This window comes from Dryobates pubescens, chromosome 22 (genome assembly GCF_014839835.1).
Source record: "Dryobates pubescens isolate bDryPub1 chromosome 22, bDryPub1.pri, whole genome shotgun sequence".
Lineage (NCBI taxonomy): Eukaryota > Metazoa > Chordata > Aves > Piciformes > Picidae > Dryobates > Dryobates pubescens.
The window spans coordinates 13,489,928-13,511,817 of NC_071633.1; the positions used below are offsets into that span (position 1 = coordinate 13,489,928).

General features: G+C 41.1%; 1 protein-coding gene across 1 annotated transcript in view; it reads right to left on the reverse strand.

The window, feature by feature from the left end:
• The window catches only part of SERGEF (secretion regulating guanine nucleotide exchange factor), a 138,281-nt gene that overhangs the window by 47,127 nt on the left and 69,264 nt on the right, over window positions 1-21,890 (reverse strand). The window contains exon 10 of the mRNA XM_054171789.1: window positions 11,175-11,211. Within this exon, the coding sequence (XP_054027764.1) occupies window positions 11,175-11,211 (37 nt within the window). The remainder of the gene's footprint in view (window positions 1-11,174; window positions 11,212-21,890) is intronic.

Consider the following 21,890-nt stretch of genomic DNA (forward strand, 5'->3'; position numbering starts at 1 on the left):
TAAGGATTAGGGTGAAACTCAGCACATTTGTTTCTAGTCAAAACAATTATCAGGTTTGAATTCCAGCCCTGGGGACTTAAATGAATGCACAAAGTCCCATCAATAATATAAACTTATTGTTCTTCAGCTTTAACTGCTGATACTGAATATGCAAGTCAGCATCAGGCAGGAGCAGAGGGAAACAACAGCTTCACAAAGCAAGAGAAAGCTGGTGACTGCAAACATACACAAACACAGAGCCTCTGAGGCAGGATACTTCAAAAATGAAGCACATCTCAACCTTCAGAGTAGTCACAGAGCATGCATTTCTGTTATAATACTTGAACAGTAGCTACCCTAATTACCTAGGGAGGAACACCCAAACCACCACACTCTTGTTCAATTTCTGGCATTTTATTTGCTTGCAGGGAAATCCCTTTGCTTAATAGGTATTTATGCTATGTTCCTTGCAAGGAACACGTTGCCATGGAGCACCGATCATGAGCATTACTAAGTGATTCTGCCTTCCTGCTTTCCTCTTTTTCTTCTGCCTTTTTAAACTGCACATCCTTCACTGGAGGGACTGAATCTTAGTACATTACCCTTAACTTTTTGCTAGGTATGCAGGGCAAAACTGTAGCGAGCTGTGATTATATTTGTTTTGATTTCAGTGAATGTTCTTGTCCAAAAGCTGCTCTTAGAAGTCTTTCCCCATTTTTCACTGGCACTTTGCTTTGACAGAACGGAGATTCCTTTCCTTAGAGTGAGAAGGTGGCAGATGGGAGAGGGAGGAGGATCTAAAGCAGACAGAGAAGTATTGCACAAGACTGATGCTGAACTTGTCAACAGAACAAGATTTCTTTACTACAGTGCTTTAAAAAAAAAAAATAAAAAAATCACAGTGGCTGCTTCTACAAATCTACAAAGGATACAGAGTGCTTTGCAGGCTTTATTTTAGGGTATCCAAAATTTACCTAGGAAGAATCTTGTCTTGCAGTTAACTCAATCAACAGTGTACTAGTGCAACTGAAGGAATCTGAGTGACATTTGAGTGACAGCAAACCATCATAGTACTCCTGCTGTAAATAGCAGGCAACACAAGGCTTGGATGTAAGCTGAATACATTTGGATTCCTGCCTCCTTTCATTAGGAGGTGGCAAAACAAGTCTTAGGGCCAAAAGGGGGAAAAAAAATAAATCTTAAAAATAGATTAAATGGCCGTAGAACAGCAGGGATATAAAACCCTGATACCTTAACATTTATTCTTTTGGGCCTACAGAAAAGAAAAAAAAAAAATCACAACAGATCAACATTAAGGTTATGACTGGCCAGATACACCCAAAAAAATGGGAGCACAGACAAACAACCCTGCTTATGCTTCCATTCTGGTGCAAGGAGACCAAAATGTCCTGCAACAGTGGAGAGTAAAGTCATATTCAGTGACCACAAATCAGATGGTGAGGTGGTCGTCCAACAGCTCATGGAAGAGCACAAAGGCTAGTGGAACTTTTTCCCTCCTCTGCATAAAACCAACATAAATAAGACACTTGCTTTTCTTCCCTAAGCAAACATCTGCTTCCAGGAAAAGGTCAGAATTACCTGTGCCCTGGGTTCACATCACAGAGAATCAGTGAGCGTTACCAATCTGCCATACATAACACATCATCCTGCATGGTCAATGTGAAGCACACACTAAGAGGATGAATTCACAGGCAGCTGCAAAGCCTGAATTAATCACATTTGGAGGGCTCAGTTACAGAACTCTTGAAGCAAAGGTCACACACCTACTATGTTACACTGCCAAGGAACACTAACAAATTATGAATGATTCCTATCAAAACTAGGGAACAGTTTCTTTTCACAGGACTTGCAAGCAAGCATTTGTTAAATCAGTATCAGAAAAAATACACACATTGGCAAACAACAGCTACCAGGACTCTGTTAATACAACAAAATTCAGCAGGTTCCTTACCCCTTGAGCAGACACACATCATTCACCACTGGCACATCACCACTGGCTTGTCTAGTTTACATCATTCAGAGAGGCTAGGAGTGAGCAAACCTACTGCTGAAACATCTACAGTTAAGAAGAAATGGTAGGTGCCTGTCATCGGGGGCTCACTTCTGAAGGGCACTGAGGGTCCTATATGCAGACCTGATCCACTCTCTAGGGATCTATGATTAACGATAAACCCTACTAGAAGAATTTCCCCATGTTTTATTAAGTTATTTTTCTGACATCATCCACAACTGAAAAAAAAAAAAAAAAAAAAAAAGAAAAGAAAAGTTCAGAATCCTTTCTATTCCAAGTTCTTAAGTGACAGAAATTCTTTCCTACTGAGAAAAATGGAAGCTGCAATCTTCTAACCATGTATTTTCTTCCCTCATCGGAAAAGGATTGTGTCTTGCATTGCAGAACATCTCATTGGCAGTGGTACTCTGGGGGATACAGAGCAGCATGATTTTCCTTTTCAAGGTGAATAAGAGGAGATTTGTGGACAGCTTATAGATTTTTAAGTACTAGCACTGCAGGTCATATATCAAAAGTCTGAGAAACTGCTATATTTTATGAAGTTCCCCAGAGGAACCCAGGTCTAGGAAGGTCAAAGAAGGGTGGTCATTGAGAACACGGGAGGCCACTCTCACACCTGCTGTAAGCACTGGGAATGTTAGTGTGGTACAGCATCAGGAGAGATGGCTGAAGCTGTACAAAAGGGCAAATATGCTTGTCAGGCTCCCTTGGCGCCACCTCATGCTCACAGAACAGCCCACATTAAAAACAAATAGCAAGTGAATATAACCATGCACAAAAGCACAGTTAAACACTGGATTTTGTGTCCTCTTCATCAGGTCATTTGGCAGCTTCATCTCTTTCACCTCTTGTCTTGTGGTAGGGGTCCCCATCATAACCACTTTATCTAGTAATTTGTTATAATCCAAGGCTACATGAAAGGGAGAGAGAAGAGAGAGAAGAGAACTATCCCTGTACCATGAATTCTTGTCATCAGGTGAAGGCCATCCTAGAACACATTTAATTTAGCAAATCAGTGCTAGAATGTACACAAGCAATGTTTAAGCCAGGATCAACACATCACACATTATTTTCTCAAGGCAACTATTCCATTAGATTTGCAGGTGTAAGGAGTATGTAGGCCAGAACACTTGCTAAGGTAGGGAAAATGTCACCATCTCATCTGAAAAATTAGGACTTCGCATACTGCTTTTTAAAATAACTACAGGTTCAGGGGAAGGGGAGATGTTGCTGGTTTTGTTGACTGGGTTTGTTTTTAAGAACACTGACAGCTGCACTACCATCTTTAGCAAGTTTGGAGCTATCACAATCAAATGCATAGGTAATAAAAGCATTTTGTCCTTCAAAAGACTGATGGACACCAAGACCCTTATATGCAGCAGGGTAATCTCTCACTTCATTCAGCATCTAACGCCATGAAACCATGCCATAGACAACTGTAACACACTTCACCTGATTCCTGTTTGAATATACCTGCATGAATATACCAAACCACTCTCACTGCCCCCCAAAATGTTAAACATGGTGAGTTAAAGGTCTCTTAAAGCCCTGTTCAATATAGTTTTCAGTCTTTCTCACCATTCAAATAAGCCAAACAATGTACAAGTGAGGCCAAGGCATTTCTCAGAAATAATAAAGAAGTCCTGGTTTAGCCTGGTTGCTCCTCAGAGACTCTACAAAAAGCACAAGACTGAAATGAGTCTCAAAAGCATATTTTATTTTAATGACTTTGTTACATCCCTTCCATAAAGAACTGTTTGAGTGAAACAAGTTCAAAAAGCAAGGACAAGTAAAGGGTAATTTTTACAAATATGCCAACCTTCCATCTGTGGTTTGATTTTTTTTTTGTCCTACTTTTTTTTTTTAAATTCCTCTCTAGAGACAATGTTTTTTAATAAAATGCTTTAGTTTTATCCTGAAAGCTTGCTCCAGGCTTGCAAGTTCGAATGGCTGCTTCTGTATTAGCGGTAGGTAAACCAATCTTACTTGCCAGGTAATTCCTCCAGATTTTCTCCACTACCTTCAAATTCAGAGTCCTGATTCCTAAAGTGGGCAAGGAGGATCTTTCCTTACAGAAAGCTGGAGGAACAACTTCCCATCCACTTTGCTTTATAAAGCCTTCAATAAGTCTGCTTCGATGAATGCACTTAGTCAGGTGCAATTACAGCTGTGTGAGGGAATGCATGTATTGTTCCAGAGGTGTCCCTGTTTAGTCACCAGCCCTGCAATATTTTGTATGTATCCTTAGAGCATCATCTCTCAGACCTCTGTCACCATCAGCATCTCTGCCTTCAGCTTTCAAAAGATTTTTCCAACCTTCATAACTAAAACCCATGTTGCCTTTCCCTCCTGTCAACCTTCAAGGTGCAAAATTTCTACTCAATAATACACTTGGAATTTTGCTGAGGTTGTTACAGGTAGAGAACCCAGAATTACCAGCCCAGCTTACTCAGGCATTTGTCAGTAGGACAGCACTGAAGCCTTAAGTTGTTGCACTTCCCGGTGCTTCCAGCTGCTTTACTGGCCATGTGCTTTTACTTGGTGAGCATCTTTCCTATGCCCTGCCTTTTATTCCATTTTATAGCCAACACTGAATCTCTCTTTGGTAAGCAACAGTGACTTTGTTACTCCTGTTTGCTTCCTGGAAAATTAAGATCAATATGCCTTATATATATTGGATATATTTTTCTTCTGCTTTAAAGTAATTGCTCCACTTAAAGCCTGAACACAAACAAACACGGTAAAATCGAATTTGTTTTCTAAATAATTAGTATCCATCCAGTGAACCCTCTGACCAAGGACTGCGTGCATCTGGACTTCAGCTCCTACTATTAAGAGTCTTCCCATCCTCCTTAATTTTCTGAAAGCAGGTGGCATGACTTCCTTTTCACCAATACTTGCAAGCAAAGGCTCTCTACTCAGTCTGCTTCAAATGAAATTCCTGCTTGGTAGCACTTGCTGGTTGTTTGCTAGCTTCCTATGACAATTATCTCCTCTGCCACTCATAGTTTCAGCTTGATGGTTTTAACTGTCCCCAGAGGTTAATACTGCATGCTTGTCTCTTATCCTTCTTTTGTGGGGTTCTTCACACAGCAGAAATATCCCAGTAGATGTAATCTGGTCTCTCACAGAAAACCCAGCAACACTTAGTGCACAAGAGCTCAATTCTAGACAAACTATAAGCTGATACTGCAGTGATACATAAAGTTCAATTAAAAATTCTACAACAACTGTGAGCTTCTTATCCATAAAAGTAACAGTTTTTAATCTTCAGAGCCAAAGCAGCTCTGTATCTGGTAATGAGAGGAAAACACACTGGAAATCATATCACATGCGCTGCAATATTACCTGTTTATGTGCTAAATGATGTAAATTAAGATAGAGACACACACCAAGATTAATTATATTTTTTAATTGTCTCTCTGAGAAGGAAAGTGATTGCAGCTATTATTAGCTGTAAAGCAGTACTAAAATACACTGAGGCAGTTTTTATTCCCAAGATACCACAATCTTAATTGGTAAGCACAGAGAGAAAAGAGGAAGATGAACAAAGCATTCTGCAGAGTAAAATCACCCAAAACATTCATCAGTACAGTGACAAAGCCTGGAGAAGAAGGCAGCTGTAAAATCTACACATCATTTCAGTCACAGAAGATGTAGTATAGCCATATCTTACCCTAAACTCTGAAGTTTCTAGGGGATCAGTGTGATCCCATTTTTTCTTGTGTCTTTAATTCTCTTTTCACAGGAAAGTATTCTCCCTTTGCTCTAAATAGTGGGTACTGACTTGAAACAATTTGGTTGATACAAAATTCTTTGCAGCCCCATCAGAAGGCTTTTCCACATGCTCAGATTAGCCTTTCCTCATCACCTTACATCCACAAATTCAAACAGTGGGCAACTTGGCTTTCTTCTGGCCCTTCAAAGAGAAGCTCAAAGAGATCAGAGGATCAAAGTTTGTGAGGATAACTTGCTGAAAACAACAACAAAAAAACCACCCCAAAACCCAATCAGATACTTGATATTCATTTTCAGCTTCTCTCTTACCAGAGGAACAATTAGTTTGCCTGGAGCATGAAACCGTCTACGAAGAGAAACACAAAGCAAAAAGACATCTGAACAGCACTGTTTGGGCTCACTGTATCTAAACATGACAGGGAAAGTATGATGTCAGATCTGTAACTAGCTGTATAGAAAGCACTCAGACAGGTGCTCAGTTAACGCTGTGAGCAAGGCAGCTTTATTTACAGTGAACACAGGCAAAAGCAGTTCATATTTTGAGGAGCTATTTTAATGGTCAAAGCCACATCAAGAGCTCAATGACATACAAAATGGCTCTACCAGAGAACAAATCTAGAAGGTCAACATATAACCCCCATGAAAATGACAACAGTGATGGTTATTAGAAGTCCTGCCAGGTGCCCTTTAATAAGCAGAGAATGTGATTAGTGCTGCAATGCAAAGAGCCAGCATGCTGCAACATGACTCCACGCTGGTCTGCCAGGAAGCTTTTACAATAGAGACCCTGCCTGCACTGGGGTTTTTCATGCATAATAAATAAAGCCATAGAATAGCAGATCGAGAATCCTTGCTGAACACCAGTGCCCTCCACTGTGTGTGCTGCAGACTCCTCCGAACACTACAGTGGCATGAAACGCAAGAGAAAGAATCCCTGCTTTTTCCCCTGATGACAGCCTGCTGAGTCCCCCAGGAGGGAATGTCAGACACACGACTCCCGCCACCCCGTGCAGGGCTGCTGCCAACATCTCCACAGCGCTGTCAGCGTGGCGCAGAGCGCCGTCCGTCAGCGCACACCGGCCCCTTGCCCATTGGTGCTCGCTCTGCCAGAGAAATATGCGTTTCATAAGCTGTTACGCTGCTTCCTCTACTGATGCTTTATACAATGATTTAGTTGGAATAGTGGGACTTCACCAGAAGAGTGTGACCTCCCTAGTTCAGAGGCAGAGGCTCCTACATAAGAACTCTTCAGCTTCCTTATTACAAAATGTGTAACTGAAGCGTTGGGGATGCCATTAACATCACTGTCAGTTTAGGATGCGTAATCACCTCCCTAATTTTGGGATCACTTTGACCACTTATTTTCCAGCTCATAATCACTATGTTCTTTCCACATAAGAACAGATATATCAGATTTTAATAGATCATGGAATAATTATTCTTTTACTGCCCCTCTAACATTGTGGCACTTTCTAGTTCAGGGCATTTGAAGCACAACCTGGCATTTGAATGGAGGGATCATTTATCTTAACTTCCTCTACAAAGGCTGTTCTTCTATTAAGCTTACCATGGAGTAACTGTACAATAACAGTAATCCTAAAACCACATTTCTTCTTCCAGACACTGTTACACCACCATCACCTGCACTGACAGTGCCCCTGCAGTGTGGGTCACAACACAGAGGTATCAAAGCTGGCATTTGTGGACTCTCTCACTGAAGGCAGTTTTAAATCCTCCATGCAAGAAAGTAACACAGCCTTGAGCAGAAGTCAGCATTCACCCCGCTAACTATCAAAGTATAAGGAAAAGCCATTTGCACTATTTGAAGCAGCCACACATCCAAACACTCTTCCCCTTCAAAGATCCATGCCTTTCTCCTCCAAACATACAAAAATATTAAGTGCCCAAGCTACCCATGGCATTAGCAGAAAAATCACCAATGAAATTTGGTGTCAGCCACTGCACTACTGCAGGCATGCTCAGACTAGGTAAGAAATGACTGCTTTTAAGTGTACAGTCAAGAGGACCTAAATTCCCCTTTGAAGGCTGCTTTAAAAAAAAATTATTTCTACTGAAGCTAATAAGCTCCTAAAATAATTACATCTCCCTACACATCCTCTAGTACCTGGCTTTGAGAAGACTTTCATTGCTTTACACGGGTCAAAATAACGACTAAGAACAAGGCTAAAAAAGGGATATGATGTTTTATCACGCTTTGAGGGAGCCAGATTATAGAAGTGTCCTCTTTGTAATGATTTCTTTTTTTCTTTTTTACTACTGAATAAATTTTCTGGGCTTAATTTTTATTAAAATAAGACATTTGCCTTTGGAGGCTCTTCAAGGCATTCTGTTCTGTGCCCTCTGCTTGCAGCATAGTCAAGGTATGCACACACTTTATAGCAACTCTACTTCTGCACAGTTAATACTGCTTGATTAAGCTGCAGCACTACACAAGCTGCATGTGGCTTGCTACGTGTTCTCTGAAAGGGCAACTCTTCTTTTAAAAAGGAGGATCAAAGTCTTAGTTGGGAGCAGGGCAGGAACCTGATAAGAGCCTTCTCCTTGAATACCATTTTTAATCACATACTTTTTTAGGGTAAGTATCAAACCTCTTTTTCAGCATTGGAAAAAAAACCCCTAGATTCCTAACCCTGGAAAAGTTCAACTTTGTCACAGTGATTTAGTTCCACTATGTACTTCAGTCGTTCAAAGATTCTGTCTTAATATCATGACATTGAGTGCTGCATGGCACAGCTATCACACTCAGGTTGAAAATACAGCCTCTGTGGTGCTAAGCGCACACACAGTTTTCAGTGTTGAAAGATGTTTTTCAGATAGGAGATGTTATACAACATTTATTAAATAACTATTCCTGGTTTTCTATCAAATATAGGCTGGCTCCCATGACAATTAATCCTTGATTAAGGTAAAAAGTGCAAGGGTTTTTATTACTAAGCTGGGATTTCTGTTTTCAAGTGAAAGCTATTTCCACACCAAGAGCTAGAAGTGAAGATGTTTACACTTTTTCATGTACTAATTATTACTTCTAACACTTAAAGTTTATCAATGAAGGTATCTCTGGAGGCATCCTGTACCTCCTTTTCCTTTATATCAAACATCTACTTTGTGGGCAAATGAAAACTGTTTTTCTTCCAATTTACCCATGAAAAAGGAGTCACTGCTATCACAGTGAAGAGAACAGCCAAATTTCCACTGACTCTGGTAGAAGAAAGCAAGAACAGAGAACTCAAATAGCTGAACCGTACAAATGCATGCAGACTATATAAAGTAACATGAAAAAACTAACTGCTTGCTAGCCCTACAAATCAGTTTGTATCATCAGCAAGATGATTGGAACACTGCTTCAGCACTTGTGAAATGAATCATAAATCTAGCCTCTCTGTTTTAAAAATGTTTCTATTTAAAAGGGGATGCAACAAAAAAAAGCACAAACGCTTCTGTATATACAACCAGAAACAGCGACTTGAATATTACACTGTTAAAGGCTTGCTTTTCAGCTTACATTTCATATTAAACTTGAGTGAGTTCAGTCCAGAAGTCAGTTATCTAGGCATTTACTGATTAAGAAATAAACTGATGATATGGTTGTCCTAAACAAACTCTGCTTGAATGATGTTATCAGAAAATTGTACACTCAAGCAGACATGTTTACAGAAATGTGTGTGATGGTATCTTTAAGGAATGTAACTGTTGACAGTTTTGAACTAAAATTGACAAATAATCAGAAAAATCCTACCACAAAATGTTCTAAAAGCATATGTAAAAATTCATTTCAGAAATAAAATCTGTCATAGTTCTTTAGTTTGAAAAAAACAACAGCATCACATCTCTGTTGTCCTTCAAACTGACTTGCTTCCACCACTGATCATTTTCCTCTTGGATTCAATGAGCACACCAGCTTAGACGAGAATAAGATGTTCTCTACATATGCAAAAGTCTTACTTTATTTTAACTTTTTTTCCCTCCTAGAATTTCTTTCCCCTACACACTTTTTCCAGAGATTTCTGCCTAGAAGACAGAAAGCTCAAAGGACATAAGGAGGTTGTTCAATGCTTTGCTTTCATGCACACTGAGGAATCTGCTAGCGGTACACTTTCACTTCATCAATTCAGCAAGAAACACAATGTGATTCTTCAGATTGCTCTTCAGTCGACATTCAGAGGCACCAGCCTGACAATTAATACAGGCACGTGACACTGAACAAGCAGGGACAAGGCAAAGGAAAAATCTTTTCTTAAATCCAGCCATAAACTCAACAAGCTCACCACAAGGGGTAGAAGGATAGTTAGAAAATACACTACAGGGTATATATGTGTGAACAGGCTTTAGCAAGGGGGGTTGGACAGGATAGTCCCCAAAAGTACTTTCCAAGCCCCACCATGCTGGGATTCTGTGACATCTGAAAATATACTATATATACAGAACTCCACCTCTGTGGCCACTTAATGAAACTGTTAAGACATCAAGTTAAATAAACACCTTAAAAATTAGGACATGGAATGCAAGCTGCATTCCAAATAGCTGATTCTTCCACACCTATCACTCTAGACTTAAGGAAATTCTTCAATAATATCTCAATGAATTAGTCATGGCAATCAAAAATGTCTGTGTGGATGGAGTGCTGGACTGTAAGTTAGAAGGCCATTTCATTTCCAGCTCTGGTTAGCACAGAATTCCTTTCTTCATCTCTCTCACCCCATTAGTAGGGATAATTATACTCACCTCCTTTATAAAGCACTAGAAAATCTACAGTTAGAAATCACCTTAAACACGTAATTATAAGTAACAGCAATCATGTATCAAACTCCAGTTATCAACTCATCACTTGGAAGCAAGAATCTGATTGTTCCTGGAATTAGTACACAAAATTCAGTTCTGCCCCTGACATTAGCTTCCTTGTACTTTCATCATTATTACAACAGCTTCATTATGCTAAGATGCACTAAAGAACCTGACCTAACTACCACTGACTGACATTTTGAAGACTTTCCAATATTTGAACAACAAAAGAGCCAGGGCTTTTTTCTCATTGAAAATTTCCATGTTAAAGACACTTTTGACCAGCTTCAAGCTTAGATGCCACTTTGAACCTGCAGCTTGAATCGTTGCAATGGCTCCATTCTAAAACAGGCCATAGCACTTTGCAAATATATTTTGCTGCTACATCCATCAACCCTTCTCTCCTTACAGGGGCTGGCCAACAAGGGCACCTTTCTGTCATCACCACTTATGCTACTGGTTTCTCCTCTTCCTCCTCCACATCTGTATGTTACTTTCCTCCTTTCAGCTGCACACAATGCCCTTAATCACCCAGTATATTTGCTGTCTATGCTTTTCTTTCATCTTGTGGAACTTAAAAGTGAAAAAAAGGTGAGAGGATTTGATATAAAATTAAGCTACTTACCAACTACTGCCAGATTATGCTCTGAGCCACACGCGACCTGAAAAAGAAACATGAATGAGTAAGAGAACCCCCTTGCCAGTAGGAAGACAACCACAGTTATGGCAGGAAATTAAAAATAACCTGACACAAACAACTACAATTTGTAGGATGCAAAATCAAGGTTGATGTCCTCTCAATTCTAAACAAAACTTCATTTGTATTCTTACTCAAGGGCTTGGTGGCAGGGAGGTACGTTTGTTTTGTTAATAAACAGGCAATTTCTCCTCACAATGCAGCCACCACTGGTATTTCAATCCTTAGGAGCAAGACTGGCCACAAAGCTGCAAAACATCACACCCTAGACAAACATCCAGCAAGGCTATTCACGAGCACAGACCAAATGTAGATTAAACCTTTGCAAGATCAGAGCCATACTGCAAATCCAAAGGGTGATGAAGATTTCCATTTCTCTTCTCCAAGCTGTTTTTCCAGGTGATCCCTGAAGAACTGCACAGGCAGTATTCAGGCTGTGTTATACAGAGTATACAGGCTTAGTGTGATAAACATGAAGTGATATGATCCCTGGGGTCATTTGTCTAGAATGCTGAAAAAACACCCCAGAACTCAACTTTGCTGTTAGCAGCAGGCTGGTTGAATTTTGAAAAGCTGCAGAAGAAAAGAAAGAAACTAATGGAAACATTTTCTTCCCAGCTCATTAGGGATGGAAATCAGTTACGACTTTCTTTTCAGAGCAAACTCACAGTGTGTTTTCTTTGCAGCTGCTGTGAGCATGGCACGTGTTTAAGTTGCGTTAGCATCTATCACATAGTAGAACTCATTAAGCTTTCAAAAGTTCTTCACAAATGATGGTAATCCAAGCACAGAGAGCAGCCTGCTGCCCTACCGCAAGGGCTCATCTTCCCCATTGAATTATTTCACAATGTCACTGCTGGCATAACGGTCTGACGTAAGGGACATCATCTTACACAAGGTTACTCTGCTGAGTGCCCTCAAGTTCTAAATTAAAACACAAGCAATCCCCTCAAAATCCTGTCTCTGGTTCACTGTCTTACACCTACTTGCCCATTACACGAACTACTGAGCTGGATAAAATTAATAAGCACATTCTTCTGCTTCTTCAAAGTACATTTGCAATGATAAAATATAAACCAGAAGTATATGCTCAATTATATTGAAAAAAAAAAAATACAAGTCCACACCATCAACATTTTATAGGGTTTTATGCATGCATAACTTTATTGGGTTTATGGCCAGAGAAACTGCTACAATCACCTCAGTGTCTGCACCACATAAAACCACAGAAGTTAACAAAACAGTCCTTGTACTCAGCTCCTTGTGCTCGAGTATTTGGTAGAAAAGAGATACCCAAGGCTGACACACAGACTGGGTTTGAGCAACTGTGCTACAACTAAATACTGCGAACACTGCTTCTCACAACATAGCCACACCGTAAGTGGGACAGTGCCTACCTAACAAAACAATGGCAAGGAAGACAAAACAGACTCTTTAGGATAGAGGAGCTTAGCCAGGGTATTAAAGCATTTGGGAAAACAAGGCAGGAAAAATAATTCAAGTCACAGCACAGCCTCATCTTGAGAAAAATCCAAGATAAAACAGCAGGAAAAGCAATGCCTTTGCAAGTGTATTAAATAGCAAGGCTGCATCAAATCTTCTACTCCACAGTATTTCAGAGGGGCAAACTTTAACCCCTGACTGTTAAAATAGAGAACCCCTCAGTACATCCTATATCATTATCCTCACCACAAGTCAGAGCCTTACACAGGAGCAGGGCTGCTTCCTAATGCCTCTTCACTGGTTAATGCTCCCACCAATGCTTCTCCAGCTTAATGGCTGATGCCATGGAAACAAGATCCACACATGGAAACACATGTAAAGGCTTTCTAGCAAAAAAGCAAATTCTGCATCTTCACCAAGTGCTGAAAATTTGAGAAACTGAAGCTGCTGCTAATAAAATAAATAAACGTTACCAGAGGTGTGAATAATCCTATCTCAGCTGCTTCCCCAGGGAATACACTAACACAGGCACAGGTTCAAAAGCATTGGTACAAAAGAGCTGCTCGGTTGGTGGTTTGTACTTACTGCCAGGAAACCCTTCAGAAACACCACACAACCAAAAAACCACAAAACAAATAATCAAACAAAACACAACCCCACCCCCCAAAACCCCAAACCAAACAAATAAGATGTGTAGAATATAAAACATCCCCTGACTCAAAGCGTTTTCTTCCTGTATACAATAGCAGCAACTACAGAGCCTGGAAACCAGATAAAAGAAGGTTGGTGTCCCCAAACAGCTTTGTACTCTGTTCATATAGCTGGGATTCTGCCTACTGCTCAGACCCACCTTACCAGGTTGTAAGGGAGTCAGTCAAACTGCTCTGGATACCAACCAGACCAGGAATTGCTGTATGGCAGAGACTGGCCCTCTCTGGGGCATTGCCCCCATGACAGCCACTCAGAGGCAGTATGGCATGCAAATCCACTCACTGCAGCTGAGGCCTGATGGTGTAAAACACACTGCAAAGCACCATAAGTAGTGCTGCTGCACACCCTTGGGATGGGTGAAAGCCACCTCAGTGCAAGTGCCAGCTTTGCTAACAGCTGAAACGAAACTCAGCGGCAAGCTTCTGAAGGCAGTGTCCTGGATTCACCTTTGATGGCCCCATGGAAGCACAGCACACACCACATGGTAGCAGCAGTGCCATGCTCCAAAGAAGAATGTGCTAGACTGAGAGCACCAGGTTCACCACCTCTGCCTTAGCACAGGGTGTCACCACCTGCCAACACTTATTTGGAGTTTCCTGTAGGAAATCAGTCAAACACACCCTTAGGGGGCTCTAAAGTTAGCTTTCTGAAACAACAGCCTTACTCATCATCCATGCTGCCTGCTAGAGGCTACATCATCCACCCACGGGATTCCTGCTGGCCTGGACACCTATGACTCTGGAGCTCAGGAGGGATCACACTACTGAGGTGAAGCAAGGCTGGCAGTGCTTAAAGAGCCTTGAAGGTATTTCATAACAACTTTTTTACCACAAGCTTTAAAATGTGACACCTCCTTTTCCTCGTGACTCCCCTCAACAGGAAACAAACAGCCCAGAACACATAATTTGCTGGTACCAATACAGAGCAGCTGGAGAACAGCATCGCTGAGCAGATGTTTTATGCTTGCATTAGATGTAATAAACTCTGCAGTCAGCACAGGTCACTGGGAGAAGCCTGGTATTTACTGCAGCAGCCATAATTTTCTGGCTACTTCTCTTCTGTCCCCACCCCCAACATGCTGCAGAGAAATTAAATTCCAACAGACATCTGCATGCTCCCAGTGGATAAGTACATTCAAGGGTACTTATAAACACACTATAATGCTTTCTAATTGGGCAATATTTTTACATTCTATTTTAATTGGAAAAAAAAAATCACTCATCTTAAAGACAAATCAATGACTGCTAGGGAGTGCAGCCTTCTGTGAGCCTAAGGAACAAGACCCCCCACAGAAACATTTCATATGGCAGTTTCTTCTCTGTTTACAGGAAAAATTGAGAGTTGTGTAAGGATATTGTGAGCTCTCTATAAATGATCTCAAAGCACTTTACAATTGCCTGTGAGGCAGGAAAAGAATGCTTAAGGAGCATTTCACCCAGAACTTCTTTACCTTATTATCCGTGTCCTTTCAACCACAGATAAATTGTTTCTTCCCTCAAACTATGTTAGCAAGCTGCTTTCTACCCAGCAATGATTGTAGTTCAGATCCATCCATCCCTCCAGATTTAACACATGTGGTGAGAAGCAGCCAAGGGACCAGCATTTTATTATTCATAAATAGTCAGGACATAAGCTGCATGGATGGTGAGGAAAGTCCTTAAGCCCAACAACCACTGACTCTGGGCAAAACATCAACTGCTTTCTGCAGCCTGCAGATCTGCTTATCTCCCTGCCCTAACAAAAACAAATTGATTGAGTGTAATAAAAATATAAATATGTATATACACACACAAAAAAAAAAAAGTATTTGAAGGGTTTTTAAACGTATTTATAGTATTAAAGTATAAAAAGAATAATGCGTGTAGAGATGTATACATACAAGAAAGGTGTGCATACCTCAATGTGTGTGTGCTTATTAGGAAGAGTTGGTTATGTACTGAAGGAGATTTTATCAGGGAAGAGAGAAGGGGGTAAATACAGAGTGCCTCCCTCTTATACCCAGGGCAGAGGTTTCTCTGAGATTAACTATCCCCCTTTTGCTCCCCCACAGCCTTGTGAGGTAGGAAAATTATGTTCCCTCTTTTGTAGGCTGTAAATAAAAATGTCCAGGACAAAACTCATGCAGATATTTAGACACACAACCTCTCACTGATTTCAAAAGGTAATTAAGAGACAAAATACCTTTTGACAGGCAGCCCCTAAGGGACTTTTGAGCTCTATTACAAAACAAGTCTGACAAAGTGTATAAAAATCCATGTTTCAGGCTAGTACCTTGACCACAAGGCCATTCTTTCTTTTCTTTCCTTTTCTCCCAGGGCTCTGACTGAGGATCTGTTGTGCAACCCATCAGGATAAATATCAAGTCAGAACTGCAGGCAAAGTCAGCCCAGTGCTGCAGCAGAGGGACTGCATGAGGGGGGGTCTGCAGGCGAGAGGCACAGGGAGCTGGGCTACCAAAGGTGATTGCAGAATGAAAATATACAAGCATCTCAACATTAGGGTGCCTGGTCAGTACAACAAAGGATCCCAAAGCCATTTATTTTTGGCTCCCTATTCTGTGAGTTAATTACCTACAGTGTAATTATTTCCCACAACATTCCACGGTACAGAGACTTCCCTCATTTTTCAGGGATAAGAGCCTGACATACAAAATACATTCTTAAGGATGCATGAAGACACAATGTTTGAGTTGCATCCTGACTCCAGTTGCTACCATTTCTAAATTTTAATTGCACAAAAGCATAGCCCTAGGGGAACCTGAGCAGGGCAGTGGTCATATAAGGGAACGAAACCATTGAAGGTATGTGCCCAGAAGCCCTTTTATCCAGGACCTTAAAAACCATGGCATCTCACGCCTTTAGACAAATTTCATTGTGAGGAAATTGCCAGGGTCAGAAGACAGAAAATGTTATTTCTTCTGGGCTCAGAAGTCCTAATGGAAGGAAACGAGGTGACCGAGAGACTGCAGATCAAAGCTTACGTAAGACAGGGGAATCTTCTCCCCCAGAGCTGTTCTTCCATGCCCTTGATTAATGTATCGTAACAATGATTTGTACTGTTTGACACTCTCTGTCCAACTGCATTTGTATGCAGAATCCTACTGATGTGAAAAAAAAGAAAAGAAAAGAAAAGAAAATGAATCTAATTAGCAAAGCTGTCCTGCTTCCAATGATCCTTCACCAGGAACTCTGTGTTCCTCCTCTGGATCATTTGACTCCTGATTGATAAGAGAGCATCTTGATAACCTAGTCACATTCCTTGGCAAGCAGAAGACTAAGTGCAGCTTAATGCAACACATGTCAGCAGCAAACCAGTACAACCTCACCAGGAACTGCACTTTGAATGTGTTCCTGGCTCTATCAATTGAAAAGCGAGCAGCCCTGCGTCTTATAGCTCAGAAAATACTTTTTACTTGTCAATCTAATAATAGATTAGATTAGATCTAATCCAGGATCTGTTTGATCCTATCAAGGTGGATTTTTTGTTCTTGTGTGATTGGCTTTTTGTTTTGCACATAGCTTTACTTTCCACTACAGCAAAAAAAATCACAGTAGGATTTAAACTGAAGCCTGTGTACTAAGGTCTGGAATAAAACATTCTTCTTCATGACACACCTGACAAAAAGCTAATGTGCCACTTAAAAGCATGGAGAAAGACAGGAAGCAAGATGGAGTCACTTTCAAAAGAAAAATTTTAGAATTCTATATAGAATAGAATACAGAATTAACCAGGTTGGAAAAGACCTTTGAGATCATCAAGTCTGATAGCTTCTGGAGTTATGATCTATGACCTCCCTGCCCAAAACTAATTTCAAAGCCTGCCTCACTTTTGTAGTGCAAGACACAAAGTGCCTTTTCCCCATGCAGCATTTTCCTTTCCTCTCCACTCACCTCCAATAATTCAAAATCCTGCCCTGACAACTGTCTTGCAGTCATCCAAAAGCCAGCTGGCCAACTCCAAGATCTTGCCTTTGTGTCCACCATACCACAACTGACTTACATACAAGTCTCTGCATGTGTTCCCTCTCTGTAACACCAACCATAGACAAGAAAATGCTATGCCATCCACCGACTCACTGAGCACCATGCTTCCAGGAACAGCTTCTTGCAGCTAAAAGGAAGCAGTTGAGCTTCTCCAGTTGGTGCAGCTTGGGTCTCAAAGTGCTTTCAGGAGATGGAATCAGTTGTAATTTCAAAGCAAATAAAGAAACCTCAAGCCAATCCAACAACTAAAACCTCCCACAAACAGACACAAACCCCAAAAACACATTACCAAAAGCCAACCAATTTTTTAACATCAGGTGGGAAGCACCACAACCACATAAGGCTGGCAACAAAGAGATGAGGCACAAGGGATGAAAATGAAAGGAGGAAAGAAAAGCCAATTGTTAAAGCAGTCAGCATTCCCACAGAAGGTTTACATCACAGCACACACAAAGTTTACTTGAAGGCAGGTGTGGTCATATTGAAAATCTTAGCTCTGTATTGTCTGCCTCAAATTGAGATGGATTGAGATGTCAAGACAAAGTAAGATCCATGTCCACCAACAAAAAACCCACTCATTGTCAGAAGACCTGAGGACAATACAAAAGTTGCTGAGGTGCCTGTAAGAACACCCAGTGGGGTTAGGTTCTAGTAGAATGACAGGAATGTTGCCAAGACAAGTGAGATAAAAATCTTTACAAGTCAGCAAGGTCAGCTGGTTCTCCATTGCCTGAAGATTTTCCAATTAGTTCTCATATCCTTCTTCAGACAGTTGCCTCCCTTCTTTGGGATTCAGAAAGTATAAGCATCTTTCATTCTTGCAAAGTCAAGCTCCATCCCTTTCAAATCTCTCAGCACCACTAGTCAAAATTTTCCATTTTTGTTAACCAAGACCTGAGCCACAAGCCCTGAGAGCTCATAGGTACATCCTCCCAAACCCCTCTGTGCAGGGCAAATCCCATGAGGCCAAAACCCTCTGCTAACTTTACAGGCATCTCTGTCCACATACAGCTATGAACTGGAGGAATGGGATCTTCATCAGATGTGCATTTTACCCAGGGGAACTTCTTCACCATTTTTCTCAAAGTGATTCTGATTTAGATTGTTTCAGCCACAATTCCCAGCTCCTTACAGTTTCTATGCCTCTCTCATGTAGAATGAGAGGCCCTAAGATGAATACCTGAAAATCTATTTGGGCTTACTCTGGGCCTTAATTGAGGCCCACAAACCCCATTTTATCTGAGGAAATGAAAGAAGCTAAGAGCACAGAAACAAAATGTTTCAAGCTCTCTTCACACACTGATCTGCCTGTGCCATCACTATACACATCCTTACCACCAGGTAATTCTGATGCTTTCAGGTCAAGAACTGTAGCTTGTAGCATGCCAAAAAAAGCTCCCTATGCTATTTTACATGCAAACAGCAAAAAGAAAAATGTTCATTACAGCATACAAATGTCAGCATTACCTACCCAAATGTGCCAATTTCTAGTACTGTGAACTTAATGAAATGAATGATTCTGTTATAAACAATGATTGCAGGCAAACATTCTGTTAAAGTACATAGCATTATCCAACATTTTATAGACTTAGAATAAAAGTCATGTGAGCAAGCCTTACTTGGCAACAAAACAGCAAAATCTACTGGGAAAAAAAAGACAACCCAGCAAACAAAACCATTTCCAAGGTCCCTTTATGGATGTATAACAGAATCTGGGCTGCATATCTCATGCCTTGACACTGAACAGTCCATTGGGTTTAAACTCTTTAGAATATTTTCTGGAGTGAAGGTGGAGAAAACCACAGAGCAATCAGCTGTGCATATCGTGGGAACTGAGCTCTCCCCTACCTCTGGTGTTAGTGCAACTATCTCCCTGCAATTCTGCATTAAAAGACGTAATTGCAGAGAACTCAGCACGCAGCCTGCAAGGTTACACAATAGCCCAAAGCTGTGCATTTTTGTAGAGCTGACAGGAAAAATAGCACTCTTCAGAAAGTTCATACCCTCAGCCAACAGAGTCTCTGGGTATTCTATTTGGATATTGTGAACAGATAAACACTGTCCCTGAAAGTCCCCCTTAAAGGAGCTAAGCGCTGGTAGTGTGGCCATGGCTGGGGCCATACTTCCTCAAAACAAGCCATCACTTGATGAACCCTGAGGGAACTGGCCTCACTGATGTGAGACCTGACCCTGTTGACTCTCTAGAAGCCTTTTTTTTTCCCTAGCATGTAGATGTTTTTGGAATCTCCTTACAGTATTTTTTTGGTTTGCATGCTTGTCACCTACCCTGTCCTTCATTCAAAAAGGCCTCTGAAATACCTGGCAGTATTATCAAAAGAACATTATCAATGACATCCTTAAGAAATACTACTCTTATTTTAAAGTGCAGAGGCTTTTTTGCTTCTTCCAGAAATAAATCCAAATTCATGATCAAATTTTGAATGTGCCAGTTCTTAAGCACCTAGCACCAGGAGGTAGGAAGACAAATTTTCAGAGAAATCACTGAATGTTCAAGGAAGCTTTCATGCACAGCTGGACTGACCTTCCATTTCTGCACCAGCCCTCTAGACCTCAGCGAGCACTGCTGCTTGCACAAACTGGCAGTACACAAATACACTGTCACTGGAAAGAGTAAAACCCACTATTTCATCTTCAAAACACTTTATGTCCTTTGAAAGAAATAAGCAGGTTACTGGAAGGACTGAAGCACTACTGTGTAATATCTTTTGAAGTGTCCCTCATTGGACCCAGCACCTTTGGGAAATATTATTTAACTATCAGCTGTTCAAGAATGCAAATCTTTGCCTGATTTCCAGCACAACCCTCACTGTCTCTCCCTCTCCCACATATAGGCATGTAAAAATAAAAATGGTATCAACTTAATTTGTAGTCAAAATGCCCCTAACACATTAAGAACAACTCCTATAATATCACAAAATAAATGGGGCGGGGGGGGGGGGGGAAGAGGGGGCACCAAAACACATTTATCACACACCAACTACCCTAACTTGAGGGCAGAGTTTTCTTGAGTCATTTACTTTCCAGCAGAGCTACAGGCATGCAGCTTCCATAAGGGTTAGCCTCATATAAAAATAACAAGTCAAGAATTTTGTTGTCTGCTCTTTAACCTCTCCAAAGAAATGGTGTTTATGCCTTTGGGGTGCCATGTAACTCTGCTCATCAGTGCTGGATTCCCTGTATCTGCAGCACTTAGTAACAGTACAACTCTCTGCAGCAAGCTTGCTGGAAATAAAAGGTAAACTTGCTAAGAGTTCAATGTAAAAATGAATAGAAAAGCTCTTCTGGATAATTAAGGATACCATTTGTAATGACTCATGTAGAGACTGAGCCTTAATGCTGCTCACAAAGGGAGAATTAGGAAAACAACCCATGTCTGAGGCAAAAGGCAGTTTTGTTAAAAAGCTGAACTACAGAATCATAGAATCATTTAGGTTGGAAAAGACCTCTAAAATCAACAAGTCCAACCCTTAATCCAGCACTGCCAGGTCACCACTAAACCATGTCCCTCAGCACCACATCTACATGGCTTTTAAATCCTTCCAGGGATGAGGACTCCAGCACTGCCCTTGGAAGCCTGGTTTGACAACTATATAGGGAAGAAACTATTTCCTAATATCCAACCTAAACCTCCCCTGGTGCAATTTGAGGCTGTTACCTCTTATTCTATCGCTTGTTACTTGGGAGAAGAGACCAACCCCACCTCACGGCAACCTCCTAACTCCTGTACAATGATTCTTTTGCCGCTCTGGAGACAGGGGTACCCCATCTGACATCATTAGGTCTGGTGTCCTGTAGATCAACCCATGATCAAAAATCCCAAACTCTGCTGGTGACAACAGGCTCAGAACCAGGTATTCCTCATCATTCTTTGCAACTGGAAGGATAGAGGGGAACACTACTTGCGTTCCTGTCCTCATATCCAGTCAATCATAAAGCCTTCAAAGTTCTGATTTGAACTTTTCTGAGTAAGCCAGAGTGTATTCTGTCAGAAACCCATCCATTAGCTCAAGTAAACAGCTGTAGAACAAGAGTAGACAGAAGAAAATGTCACAGACCCTTGCTGCTGCGCCACCAGAGTGAGGTCAGAACACATCTGCTCTTTCCAGGGCTGGAAAACAAACCACAGCTGTCTGACACCAGGCAAGCTGGGCAGCCCAGCAATGGACCTCCAGCTATTCATGTTCAGGAGAACCATTCATTCATCTCAGCTGCATTCTTCTTTAAAACCACACACTCATTCCAGTTTATTTTTACCTAGCAGCTGCCTGAGTTCAAGACACTTCTATTATGCACCATCTCTCTCACACAATATCCACTCCTTTCTCTTTCAATCTCTGCTACCTTTGAGACACAGCTCTTTCACACCAGTACTAGCACACGAGTTTCAAATGACCTTTTCTTCTCTTGTTTTCTCAAAGAGCACACCAGCCTACTCAAGTACAAAGGCTCCCAGTCCTGCCAGGGGATCAAATGCCACAAGGACAGA